This window comes from Rhinopithecus roxellana, chromosome 3 (genome assembly GCF_007565055.1).
Source record: "Rhinopithecus roxellana isolate Shanxi Qingling chromosome 3, ASM756505v1, whole genome shotgun sequence".
Taxonomy (NCBI): Eukaryota; Metazoa; Chordata; class Mammalia; order Primates; family Cercopithecidae; genus Rhinopithecus; species Rhinopithecus roxellana.
Genome location: NC_044551.1, coordinates 131,044,041 through 131,057,936, shown reverse-complemented (window position 1 = coordinate 131,057,936; position 13,896 = coordinate 131,044,041). Strand labels below are relative to the sequence as shown.

Genomic DNA, 13,896 nt, shown 5'->3' with positions numbered 1-13,896 from the left:
GTAAGGGCTACAAGTATGAGCCTTCCCTTAAAGTTCTTACAGTCCACGGGCTAATTTTCTTGTGTTCTCCTGTTCATCTGTTTGTTTTTTTTTTATTCCCCTTGACTTTTTGACCTGGTAATATATGGATCTGTCATATTATTACTTTGTATTTCTTATATCTGTAAGCCTATCAGATGTGATCCTTATTAGATAAATAACCCCATTTGTAAATTTCAGTGTGAGACCAGCTCTTTTGAACTCCGCAAGTTATTTCTGCTTTGCTTTTGCCTCTGTCTAGAGTTCTTATGTTAAGAGATCAATTGGTTGCAGTACACTAAAAAAAGAAGTAGGCTTTTTAATGTATATAATTAGAGATTAAATGTTCATATTATCTTTTGATTCTTATCCTTCAGTTTACTGCTCGTACATTTTTAGATAATATTAGCAGAGCCTCAGTAGTAGCAAGAAAACTGGTTGTAAGTAATTCTTTTCTCCTTTCCAACTCAAAAAAATTGTATCTTGGTGGGGCACAGTGGCTCACGCCTATAATCCTAGCACTTTGGGAGACCAAGGTGGACGGATCACAAGGTCAGGAGATTGAGACCACCCTGGTTAACACGATGAAACCTGTCTCTACTAAAAATACAAAAAAATAGCCGGGTGTGGTGGCAGGTGCCTGTAGTCCTAGCTACTTGGGAGACTCAGGCAGGAGAATGGCGTGAACCCGGGAGGCGGAGGTTGCAGTGAGCCGAGATCGCACGTCTGCACTCCAGCCTGGACGATACAGCAAGACTGTGTCTAAAAAAAAAAAAGAAAAAAATTGTATCTCTGTAGAGGCCATATTAGAAGGGATTACCTAAATTCAATGATAATATTATCTGTTTGGGGTTAGTTGTATCTGGTTAACATCAGACCTGAAGCCATTTGCCCAAAGGTTTAAACACTCCTTATGACAAGCTGCCACAAGGCAAGGGCATCAGATCTCTTTAGTCAAGGCAAGTTTCTCAGCCTGCGTACTGATTATGTTTTGGGCTGGATAATTATTTGTTGTTGGGGCTGTCCTGTGTATTGTAGGCTGTCCTATGTATTGTAGCATCCTGGGCCTTTGCCCACTAGATGCCAGTAGCATCCCCTTCCCCAATGTGGCAACCAGAAATTAACAAATGTTACCTGAGAGCAAATCCTCCCTTACTTCTCCCATCCACTCTTAAAAATCGGAGTCAGGGGTCAAGGATTACAGGACACTAGATCCCCAGCCTTTTTTGAAGGCATCTGAGCAGGACATTGACTGGGTGTCTGCATTCTCTTCACCCTGAAAGAATTCCACCCCGAATAGAGAGGCCAGCTTTTATGCCTTATACTGCTATTAAGTTTATCATTGTCTGATTCTGAAACTATATTTTAACTTAATGCTTACAATTTTAATTCTTCTGTTCTGTTTATTATGTTTATTTTGCTAATTGTATTGACTTATTCTTTGTTCTTCCAGTATTTATAGTTAATCTGCCTTATTGTATAATATCACAACTTTTTTATGTTGTTTGTAATTTTAGCTTCTTTTGATAGCCTCTTGGTTGGTCTTATTTATTCTTATCATTTTGTTGTATTTTCATCACGTTACATAGATAATATTAATAGACAGTTTATAATATGAAATAGATCACATGGGAAATAGTCATTCTTTTATCACTTTCAATTCATGGGTATATTTATGCGTTTTCATCTTATTGAAGTCCTTGAGGTTTTGTATAAGAGATTTGAGCCTCTTGGTGTTTTCTTGTTTTTTTGTTTCATTTAAAATGACCCACCATCTTGCGTGCACCTATAGTCCCAGCTACTTAGGAGGCTGAGGCAGGAGAATCGCTTGAACCTGGGAGGCGGAGGTTGCAGCGAGCCGAGATCGCACCACTGCACTCCAGCCTTGTGACAGAGCAAGACTCCGTCTTAAAAAAAAAAAAAAAAAAAAAAAAATTTATCCACCATCCCCCGTAGTAGAGTGGGTGCAAACTTCTGAGGAAGTCTTTATACATGCTCTTGTTTCATGTTTTTCTTCTTTATACATGCTCTTGTTTCATGTTTTTCTTCTTTGTACATGCTCTTGTTTCATGTTTTTCTTCTTTACCTTGTGCCTTTCCTCCTTTTCTGCAGTGGTAAGATTCATGGGTGTTGTCATAGGAAGCAGTCTACTTTCTTCCTATCAACTCGGTACTGATCATTGCAAATTAAATACTAGTATGTTCATTTAAAAACTAATTACTGGTTTTCCAAAGGAGCATCCCTATTGTGGGAAGAGATCTTTAATGGTAGTTGGAAAGTATAGAGATAAATGAAATCCCTTCTATATATTCATATGTTACCTAATCTGTATATATATAATTTCAAAACTTGTATCTGAAATAATCAAACCTAATGATTGTTTTTTCAAATGTGAGAACATGTGCCATTAAATATTTTCTCTTAAAAGTCAAGGAATAGGGATATTACCTATTTTTTGTGGGTTAAAATCATGTGGATGAATCTTACAGGTATAAGAACTCTCATTTGATGGAATAAACTTCACTAAGGAAATAGCCTATGGAAAAAAGTATATAGGATACAGCAGTAACTATATCGACTTACCTTATGTTCTCCAGACTTTTCTTCACAGGAATTAGAGATTTTCATTTGCTCCTTTTCCTCCTCCTGGCTTCAAATGTTTGTTGCAGAGGCAGTCTTTAAAAAGTTGTGTCTACAGAGCTCTGGTAATGTTTCTTCTGAGCCACTCTCTCTTCAGAAAATGGTAAGCACCTCTCTATTCTGAAGTGAGTTCACAAACTCAATTTTATTTATTTATTTGTTTGTTTGTTTGTCTGTTTGTTTGTTTTGAGACGGAGTCCTGCTCTGTTGTCCAGGCTGGAATGCAGTGGTGCGATCTCGGCTCACTGTAAGCTCCGCCTCCCGGGTTCATGCCATTCTCCTGCCTCAGCCTCCCTAGTAGCTGGGACTGCAGGCACCGGCCACCACACCCAGCTAATTTTTTTGTATTTTTAGTAGAGACAGCATTTCACCATGTTAGCCAGGGTGGTCTCGATCTCCTGACCTTGTGATCTGCCCGCCTCAGCCTCCCAAAGTGCTGGGAGTATAGGCGTGAGCCACTGTGCCTTGCCCACAAACTGAATTTTAAAATATTCTTGGTTATTTCAAGTAAGTAGGCAGAATATATTAATTCATAAATCTTTCAATTCTGTATAAAAGCTAGTATATTTCTATCTCAAAATAGAGTAGTGAAAGCCAGCGGCAGTGCTGAGTGCCTGTAGTTCCAGCTGCTTAGGAGACTGAGGCAGGAGGATTGCTTGAGCCCCAGAATTCGAAGCTATAGTGCATTATGATTGCACCTGTGTGTAGCCACTGCATTCCATCCTGGACAACATTGTGAGACCCCTTCTCCAGGGGCAGTTTGGGGATGGTAATCACCAAATAGAAATTTTAAGGTGGAGCATGGTGGCCCCTTCCTATAATTCTAACACTTTTGGAAGCTGAGGCAGGAGTATCCCTTGAGCCCAGGAGTTCGAAACCAGCCTGGGCAACATAGCAAGACTCTGTCTCTAAAAAAAGTTAAATTGGCTGGGCATGGTGGCACATGCCTGTGGTCCCAGCTACTTGGGAGGCTGAGGTGGGAGGATCCTTAATCCCAGGAGGTCGTGGCAGCAGTGACCTGTAATAACCATTGTACTCTAGCCTAGGTGACATACTAAGACCCTGTCTTAACAACAACAACAACAACAACAACAACAAAAAGAAAAACTTTAATTTCTTTTGAGCATAGCCAAGGGTTGATCATAGAAAAGTAAAAAAATCCTTGTTCTCTAATAAAATTCGTATGTGAGGTTATTATTTTGGAAAGAACTAGATCCAGCAAAATGGTATTTAAAAAGCAAAATATTATGCATATAAGCTACAATAGATTTAAAGTTTTCCAGTTTTATTTTGGCTGTCTTTAGATATTAATATCCAGTAGCTCTAGCAATATTTTAATTAAATGAGAAATGCGTATACTGGTCAGATTAGGCAAATTCTGTTTTGCAACAATCCTTGCCTTTAAGGATGTTTTTATTCCTTATTTTGTTTTCTCTTGAAGAAAGACTTGTTTTCTGCTGAAAAAAGGCATTATCAAAATGGAAATTAAGAAATACCAGTTGTGGCCGGGCGTGGTGGCCCAAGCCTGTAATCCCAGCACTTTGGGAGGCCGAGACGAGCGGATCACGAGGTCAGGAGATCGAGACCATCCTGGCTAACACGGTGAAACCCCGTCTCTACTAAAAAATACAAAAAACTAGCCGGGCGAGGTGGCGGGCGCCTGTAGTCCCAGCTACTCGGGAGGCTGAGGCAGGAGAATGGCGTAAACCCGGGAGGCGGAGCTTGCAGTGAGCTGGGATCCGGCCACTGCACTCCAGCCTGGGTGACAGAGTAAGACTCCGTCTCAAAAAAAAAAAAAAAAAAAAAAAAAAGAAATACCAGTTGTATGTAAATCATACATATAAAATATGCAGATGAATCATACACATTGGGCATAAGACTAATCAAAAGAGCTTTCTTAAATGAGGATCAAAATTGAATTAGAAAAAAATTATTTTTAAGAAGGTATTTTTCTGTTTGTTCACATGATATTGACTGTGACACAAAGCTAGCTTTCTTAATATTTTATTATGTTCAACCAAGATAGAGTGGCAGCCATAGTGATGCAACCAGGAAAATATAACCAAATGTAATAATGAAATGAATCAAATAATTTCTCTTGACTGCTGTTTTTGTAGTTGAGAAAATAATGCAATATTATTTTTCAACAGGTATATTCCTATTTACCAGCCTTGGGGAAAACTGGTGTGCTTGGGTCTGGAAAGATTCAGATATCAAAGAAAATAGGACAGCGGCCTTGTTTTGACTCTCAGAGAGCCTTACTAATGTTGAATGGTACTAAACAAAAACAAGTTGAAGGGCTGCCGGAGTTACCGTAAGTGATGCTGATATCCCAGCTGTGCTTTGTTTTGGAGTACAGCTCTCTTTCTGATGCATTTCTTGAACTTTATGGTTATCTGTGATACTGTCTGAATTATATTGATTAGATCAAAACTCAATTTTAGATCTATTTGATCAACACTTTCTGTTTCTGTAATTCAAGGTACATGCTTTCTTTCTGCTTCCCAAAAGAAATAAAACTGCTCATCAAATTATTGATGAATTGTTGATGAAATACAGTTTCACACAATTTTTGCTCTATGATTTGAATTACTACTTTGCCATAATATAGATGGGATTTCAGAATGCATGGTCATATGAGATATTCTGTATCGTAATAGTAGTTTTCCCAAAATGAGAAACCTCCTCTAAAAGTATAGGGTGTATAAAAGTGTATGTCGTATAAAACTCAGTAAAGTTCTGTGAGAGGAAGAAGAGAATAGAATCAGAATATGAAAGTAAGAATGGGGAGCAGAGGCCTGCTTGATCTTAGCTTTCTGCTTTATTCTCTCTGCCAATATATGGTTTAACTGGTCTTTTGCTCTTTATTTAACATTTTATATTTATAAATTTAGTGAGCAGTTGGGGGGGGTAAGACTAATAAAAGAAAATTAGTGCACTGAAATTTGTTTCTACACAGTTGAAATAAATTTTAAAATTAGAAAGCAGTAAAGATTGAATGAGCAAAGGGGTTTAAATTAAAAGGAGGCTAGACTTTTAAAAAATACCATCTAATGTATGCTGGCACGCCTTGCTGAAAAACAAGCTTTCCTTATTTCTTACTTTTCCTTTCAGAGACTTGAACCTTGCTAAATGTTCCTCATCATTAAAAAAATTGAAAAAGAAGTCAGAAGGAGAATTGTCCTGTTCCAAGGAGAATTGCCCCTCTGTAGTTAAAAAGATGAATTTTCACAAGACTAATCTAAAAGGTATTCCAAGTATCTAAATTAATTTATGCTAAGAACTTTTCGTGGTTATAGTCAGAACTTGCAGGTTTCACACATTTGCCCTGATGAATACTTGAACTTAAATATTGGACTAGGTCCAGGAAGTACCTTCTTGGATAACGTATTATTTTCTTCAACTGTCATTTATGCAAAGAAAGTGATTGTTTAATACCCAGTATAATAGAGTATTCCTTCCTTTTTTCCCTCTCCCTGCTGTTACAGATATGAAACACAGTGTAGCATTCATTGAGCTCATTCCAGACTTGCCCGCCTTACTTTTCTATTCCATCTCAACCTGTGCTGCTTAGGATCAGTGTCTTCTGATTTGAAAGTATAATTCAGTCTTCATCTCTTTCAGTCCTAGACATTTTGTGAACAAAGAATGAAGAGTAGGCTATGTTACATAGCTGTGTTAAGCATATGGGCTCTTTTCTTCCAGGCATTGAGCCCAGACTATGAAATGTGTTTGGCTTTTGGTTCTAACTATACTGGAACCTAAGTACCTAAAGGATGAAATAACAAGAATAGCGTAATAATTCACTTTGGCACGTCTTTTACTTAGACACCTCTTAACTTGCAAATGAATCTTCCGGAAGTCTTTACCTGGCCAAAGTAAATTGCTGAGTCTTTTTTGTTGTTATTGTTATTTATGAGTTATATCTTGTTTTTAATACAAATATTAACATTATGACACCCATGGAAATAGTGACAGTGAAGTGCTTATATTTCAACATGATATAAGTTCATAATTGCATATTATAGATTCAGAATAACTGTCCATTTGACTTGGAATATGAAAATTGTATTAGATGAGAACTCAGATATTAATTTCACAAATCAGCGTTCTTTTTCTTTGTTTTATTGTTTCAAAAAGTAAAATGAATATGAATGATTTTAGGCAGAACAGCAGAAGGAACTGGGAGAGAGGAAGAGAATTGAGATATAGTAGAGAAAAACTTCAAAAGCTTTTTATGCATGTAAAAAATGTTTTTGTAGAAGTTACAGAGATAATCTGTAAAACTGAACACTGTAAAAATGTGCTTAGTATTTTATAGCAATAACAAATTTGATTCAGTATTTCATTTTGTTTCCTGAGCAGTCATTTATAGTAATTTTTTAAAAATTCCCCTTAAATAATCACTTATATCCTATTAGCCTTGGTTATAACAGTGATGGATATAGACAATTTTAGCCAGAAGGCATTAATTGCATCTCTCTTAGAAAAAACCTTGTCTTTCTATTTGTTACTCTTGTTCAGCTTTAAATGGTACTAGGGATTTTTTTTTTTTACGTCCGTGTGTGTGTGTGTGTGTGTGTGTGTGTGTGTGTGTGTGTGGTGTGTTTATATTAAGATTCCTCCATTTCTCCCTCTCTGTGCTGTTGTAGCCAAGCCAGACAGCCTATTGAGAAGCAGCAAACCATCTGTTAATGGATTTGAAGTTCTGAATTATACTTGAGTGTGTAGAGGCACTCATGCTTAGCCAGAAACATTCATTTGAATTAAGCTATAAATGCTGTATAAAAAAGAGCCATACATTTAACGTAGGTTCATGAATAAATTTAAGAGAGGGCAATTGCACTCTAAACTTTTATTGCTGCAAAACCCAGTATTTTCGGTGTTCTCTGATCATTTAGGGGTTTTATAGCAGGATTGAAGCTTTAAACCTTGAACTAGGGGAGACAATGCCTGTGTTAAACCTTTTGCGGTAGAATTTCATTGCTGAATTGCTGATAGAACAGAAGCAGTATGGATTGGTGGGGGTCCTTCCCCTTCTCCCCCCTTTTTTAATGCAGAAGATGTTTAAACCAGTCAAAAGGAAAACTCAATAAATAATTTTCTGGCATGGGGCCAGATCTCCTAGTTCATGCCCTTTGATTATTTTCTTTAGTTGGTATCTTGTCTTCTCTGGAATAATCTATTAATTTTTTATGACAGGAGAAACAGCCCTGCATAGAGCTTGCATAAATAACCAAGTGGAGAAATTGATTCTTCTTCTCTCTTTGCCAGGAATAGACATCAATGTTAAAGGTAAGTTTTAAATCTTTGTGGTCTAGTCCAATGTCTTAATATTTGTGATATTAAACAGTTTTATATCACATTAAGAAAAATTATTTAAGTAAATTTACCTAAGATATCTTAAAAGTATAAGAAAAATTTCTTAGCAAAGCCAAGAAATTTATCATACATTGATTTGTAACTAGTAGTATAAAAACATTTTTGTGTTCATATTTTGATAATACCCAATATTAATATTTTAAAATTGTTTTTATTTTAAATTTTTAAGGTAGAAATATGATTACACCCTAGACATTTTTATCACAGCGTTCTTTTTGTATATGAAGCACCTAGAAAGTCACACTGATGAGAAAAGTAGAACATCAGTACTTTCCTACCAAAAGTCCTACTTCTGCCGTTTTAAAACTTGCCTTGATTTCTAATTTAGACAATGCTGGCTGGACGCCTTTGCATGAAGCCTGTAACTATGGCAACACAGTGTGTGTCCAGGAAATTTTGCAACGTTGTCCAGAGGTAGATCTGCTCACTCAAGTGGACGGGGTGACTCCTTTGCATGATGCACTGTCAAACGGACATGTAGAAATTGGCAAGCTGCTACTACAGCATGGGGGTGAGTGTGTTTATGCTAAATGGGTTTTGATAAATTATCCAGTTTTTTGATGAATCCTGCAGAGGTAGATAACATTTTATGTTTAAAATCTGTAAGGAAAGATGCCTTTATTTCATATTAATGAAAAAGTAAGGATAAAAAGTCTCCTAAAATGTAAGCACCCCTTATTAGTAGAGATAAAAGCCTTTTCATAATATGTATTTGTTTATGTATGTATGTATTAAACCTATTTAGGTTCGTGTATGAGAGTTTATTTTTGAATTGAGTTTGCTGGTTTTAAATATTCGTCGTTTTCCTTCAGGTGCATAATGTCTTTGTGAGCCAGTCATTTCTGAAAGCTTATTGATAAAGAAATACAAATGTTCAATTGTGATTGCCTGGATTTTTTCATTCTTTTTTCATTTCCTGTATATAACTACAAACTCAATCTTATTTTTAATGAGTCATTTCTGTACAGACTGTAAAAAATGATATCCTAGAATATTTTTCATCATTCACATTTTGCAGCCAATTAAGTTAAAGCAGGAGGATTTTCAAATGGTGATAACTGTTATGCAGGGGTTTTGTGAAGGAGGGTAGCTTGAACTGAATATTCATCTGTGTTTTTCCTGCTGATTTTTCATCTTTGCTTTCAGCAAGGCCCCACATTATTTCAGTGTCATTCTTCTTATATCTAAACTGAATAATGTAAATTTTACAACAAAATGTTCAAAACGGATTGGTGTTTTTAAAGAAAAAAGAAAACTGATGACCAGCTTAGAATATGGAAACAAAGATTTGTAGAAATTACTTGTCGCTTTTATTTGTATTAATTTTACATTTAAATTTAACATTATCTTATCCTGTAATTAAAATATTTGTGCATAAAGACAAAAAACATATTTTCTTAAGATGTCTTTTTAGTATATATATATGCATCTAAGGAAGGCCGTATAGCGTGGTAGTTTAAGACATTTGGTTATATATAGTCTTCTTCTGCCCCCTAAAGGCCTTAGTGTGTCTCTTTTACTGATATCATTTCATAGTCAATATATTTTTCAGTTCTTCTACCTTGTTTTTTTTTAGTATTCTGTGTTTACTAAACCGTAAGTTCACCTTCTCGGTGTTTTATTTTTCTACTCAACCGTGTGTCTGGCATTCAGGCCAATATTTGTTAGGAGCCATTATTGTATTAGGTCCAGCTCTTCAGTAGAGTATGGCATTATACCAACCAATGTGAATTTTTCTAGGGCCCTTAGTGGAGAATAGTAAAGAGATGAGTTTCTCATCCTAGAAGAGGAAATCTAATTGTATTTGTTTTTATCAAGGTCCTTTGGCAATCGTACAGACTTGTTTCTGCCTTAGTCATATTCTGGGTTTGGACCTGTCAAGTGGTTTGACATTTATATTGAAGTAACTGCATTATCTATTCATTGTGAGTCACTCAGCCTCAAGAGCAATAATTTCAAGAATTTATTTATGTCTCTAAAACCTTTTGGTGTCCTGTGTCCGTAATTTTGTCTCTTCTTCTTTTTTTTTTTTTTTTTTAAACAAGTAACTTGAAACAATTTTTTTGAGATGTTGGCACAGTGAAAAGGAGTCTAACTTTGTTTTAGAATTATCTTCTTTCCATAAGTTATACATTAATCATATTATCAATGGTTGATCTTTTATATTAAGTACATTTTATATCTATGCTATTATATATGTCTGATCAGAATCATCATTAAGAATTTTAGCAGTTATAATCAGTTCTCTCTTTCTGACAATATGATCTATGTTATAATGGTAGGACCTTATGATTATGTCTGCTAGTACTTAAACTTTTATATCCCCTGTAATGTTTTTATGGCCAAGTGCATAAATAATTATAAGACTTGACTGATGAAGGCACAAAGTACTCCTATACTTTGCTATGTAACTAAATACTGAGTTATGTTTTGCCTCCTCCACATCATCATTTAGTACCTAGGGGATAAACTCTTATCTTTAGTACTTTCTGAGTAGGTAGTTAAATGAGTTTACCTTGTATAGATGGATGAGATCTGAGTTTGATCTAGAATTAATTAATATGTAATTTGTGTGAATCATTTACCTGTACTTAACATTGAACACAAGCAAGGGTAATATGAAAACTGTGTTCTCTATCTGTGCAAGATTTTGCAGTCTTTGCACTGCTAGAATTGTTTATTAGCAATGAAAGGAGCTCTACTTTTTCCTCTTGGTGATATTTTGAGATACCCCTGAGACTCTTATACAGAATGTATAAGATGAATACATTTTTAAAATTTCTTCTGGGAACACTGAAATTCTTAAGATGATAATTGATAAAGTTTTATAAAAGTTTTTTTTTAAATATGTTTGTAGTTGTATTTATTATTTATTTAACTAAGGCACGCACGTTTGGGGAAACCTTATTAGGTAATTGACTAGAATTTTTTTAATGTACCTTTATTAGTCTATATATATAGCCAGTTAATTGTGTCAACCTGAATTAATACAAAATATGATTGTAAAGAAAGCCATGGATGCTTTGGGAGAAAAGAGAAAACAGCTGTTAAGCTGCCAAAATAGAAGTGTTTTACATGTAACATTTTGCATTTTCTTTTCACAGGCCCAGTGCTTTTACAACAGAGGAATGCTAAGGGAGAATTGCCCTTGGACTATGTGGTTTCACCTCAAATCAAAGAAGAACTGTTTGCTATTACAAAAGTAGAAGATACAGTGGAGAACTTTCATGCACAAGCAGAGAAACATTTTCATTACCAGCAACTTGAATTTGGCTCATTTTTACTTAGTAGGATGTTGCTAAATTTTTGTTCAATTTTTGATTTATCTTCAGAGTTCATTTTAGCTTCCAAAGGGTTAACTCATCTAAATGAACTGCTTATGGCTTGTAAAAGTCATAAAGAAACCACCAGTGTTCATACTGACTGGTTATTGGATCTTTATGCTAGAAATATAAAGACGTTGCAGAAACTCCCACATATTCTTAAGGAACTGCCTGAGAATTTAAAAGTGTGTCCTGGAGTACACACTGAGGCCTTGATGGTAACATTGGAAATGATGTGTCGGTCAGTCACAGAGTTTTCATGATGATGCTAGAAAGGATGGATTGACTTTCTAAATCTGTTCAGTTTGCATTGGCACTTACTGTGGACTTCATAGCTTACTGACAGATAGTAATTTGATTTATTTATTGACAGACTTTGCAGCCTTGCTAAATTTTAAAAGCATTTTTTTAAAAACTTCTGCAAAACTCTAGTATGGGCTTCTGACTTTTTCCATGGTGTAGAATTTGACTCAAAAGTAAAAATAATTTCGTTTTAGTATATCCTACTTTCATTAATCTTTAATTTTTTTGTTCTGAAAGTGATATATTGTACATGTAAAATTAATTTAAATATTTTTTCAAATCAAAATGTAATGTCCTGTATTCTAGATGTTCTAGGTCTTAGAATCATAGCAAGGATATTCATACAAATGTGTACCTATAAACTTGTAGCTCCTGACTCTTATGGATGGATTTTGAGGAAAAAACAAGACTAAACAAAAAACATGTAGCTCCCTATTTTTTCTCTCTAGGTTGTTGGACTGAAATATGCATTTTAGCTTTGCGTGTTTCTAAAATAAACATTTCTAAAATTTACAGTAATAATTAATATTCTTTTGGTTTTTAAATGCAGCAAATACGCAGAGTCTGACAGTTCAATTCTTTGATCTGTTTTATTTTAGCAATTCATGTATAAAATGTATGTCGCTGCCCTATGTAACCAATATTCTGTACCTGAAAATATTCTGCGGCATAAGTTTATGAGTTTAATATTAAGATTATGAGTGGCATCTAAGTAATAGATTTGAGATTATTTAAGATCTTAATATATAATGTGAATTTACTGAGTAGTAATGTTTTAATTTGCAGTTTTTCCTAATAGCAGTTTGTAGTAAAACTAAAAGAAAGGGTATAGATAATAACCACTTTTGAAATTGGAGTTTCTTCACTACTGGGAGTAAGTTACATTATGGTACAGGTGGAAAATAAACACTTCCATTTAGCTTTTATGTAACTCAAGTGATGACTTTACAGCAGTTAATCTAATCTGCTAAAGCAACACACTTCAGTTTTATTTTGCAAATAGATATTTTAACAAGATACAAATGCTCAGTATCATATTACTGGGTTTGTAATCTAAATTGAAAACTGCTACATCAGTATGAAAAAATATTTTAAATAAGTAATTTTTCATACATACTCAAGAAATACTAGTTTCTATTTAGCCTTCAAATTTGGCATCATGCAAATGTCTTTATTATTAATCTGCCAAAGTACCAGAGAAAAAATTATATAGTGAAGACTAAGAAAAGTTTAAATACTTTTAGAGAGTAAAGTGCTTCTCCAGATTATGAATAAGAATGTTTTTTATTCCAAGGAGTTCCTCTTTATAATGGTGTCTGGGATAGTGTTTGCTTGGTAAACTAATGTAAACATAGGCTTTGACATCATACACATTTTCAAATCCTTGTCTAGTTCCTTAATAACTAAATTGCAAGGCAAATTCTTTTCTGAGCTTGGTTTTCCTACATGTCAAATAGAAATCACACCAGGTAGCTTTGTCATGATAGAAGCCTATCACATCATATGACACTTAATAAATATCGTTTCCTTTCTAGTTCTTACCTCCTCTTTTTATTATAATGAGTCATTTAGACAAAACACAAGATAGTAATTGTTTAAGTTGGTAGTAATTCTAAGGTAATTAAGTAATCAGCATCATGAGTTAGGGTTTTATACTGTTAAGACAAAGTAGTTTTCCAAATTAGATGTTCATAAGATGTATTTGTTTAGCTGCAATTAGCATTAATATTTTGTAATTGACTGTTCTGTCTGCCAACTTCTACAAGCAGTGATGACACGAAGTGTGAAACAGATGTCATTGAGGTCTCTGCCTTCAGGAAGTTTTACACTTCTTCGGAAGTCCAACATGGCAAACACAGGTTACTGTGTTCTGTGCCCTGACTAACAATACCAGTGTATGAGTATGAATTTAAATTTTCAATAAAAGGCTTCATTTCCAGAATTACTTTTTATACTTTATTTTAGAAAACATAATAATAATTGCCCAAATCTATCTTGGAGGTATAGGAAGAAGAAATTCTCAATAAGTATAATTCATTGTCTTAGTCCTAGATTTTCAATTGCAGACTTTTCAAAGTTCCATATGAAGACAAGGTTGAGAAATGCTATTCTTCATTGTATTTTGCCAGATGTGATATCATAGTTCTATGGAATCATATTTTTAAAAATTTCTATAAGAGACCTTATTATAGTGTAAATAAAATTGGAGAGGAGATTTCTGAGCAGTTAA

General features: G+C 34.6%; 1 protein-coding gene across 5 annotated transcripts in view; it reads left to right on the top strand.

The window, feature by feature from the left end:
- SLF1 (SMC5-SMC6 complex localization factor 1) overlaps positions 1-13,896 on the top strand; it is a 79,347-nt gene extending 65,451 nt beyond the window's left edge. For 3 of the 5 annotated variants that reach the window (XM_030927230.1, XM_030927228.1, XM_030927227.1), the window contains 6 exons: positions 2,616-2,761; positions 4,809-4,972; positions 5,773-5,906; positions 7,861-7,953; positions 8,369-8,551; positions 11,145-13,896. In XM_030927230.1, coding sequence (XP_030783090.1) covers positions 2,616-2,761; positions 4,809-4,972; positions 5,773-5,906; positions 7,861-7,953; positions 8,369-8,551; positions 11,145-11,626 — 1,202 coding nt within the window. In that variant the 3' untranslated portion in view covers positions 11,627-13,896. The remainder of the gene's footprint in view (positions 1-2,615; positions 2,762-4,808; positions 4,973-5,772; positions 5,907-7,860; positions 7,954-8,368; positions 8,552-11,144) is intronic. The other 2 variants (XM_030927229.1, XM_010380612.2) reach the window with 2 other exon arrangements.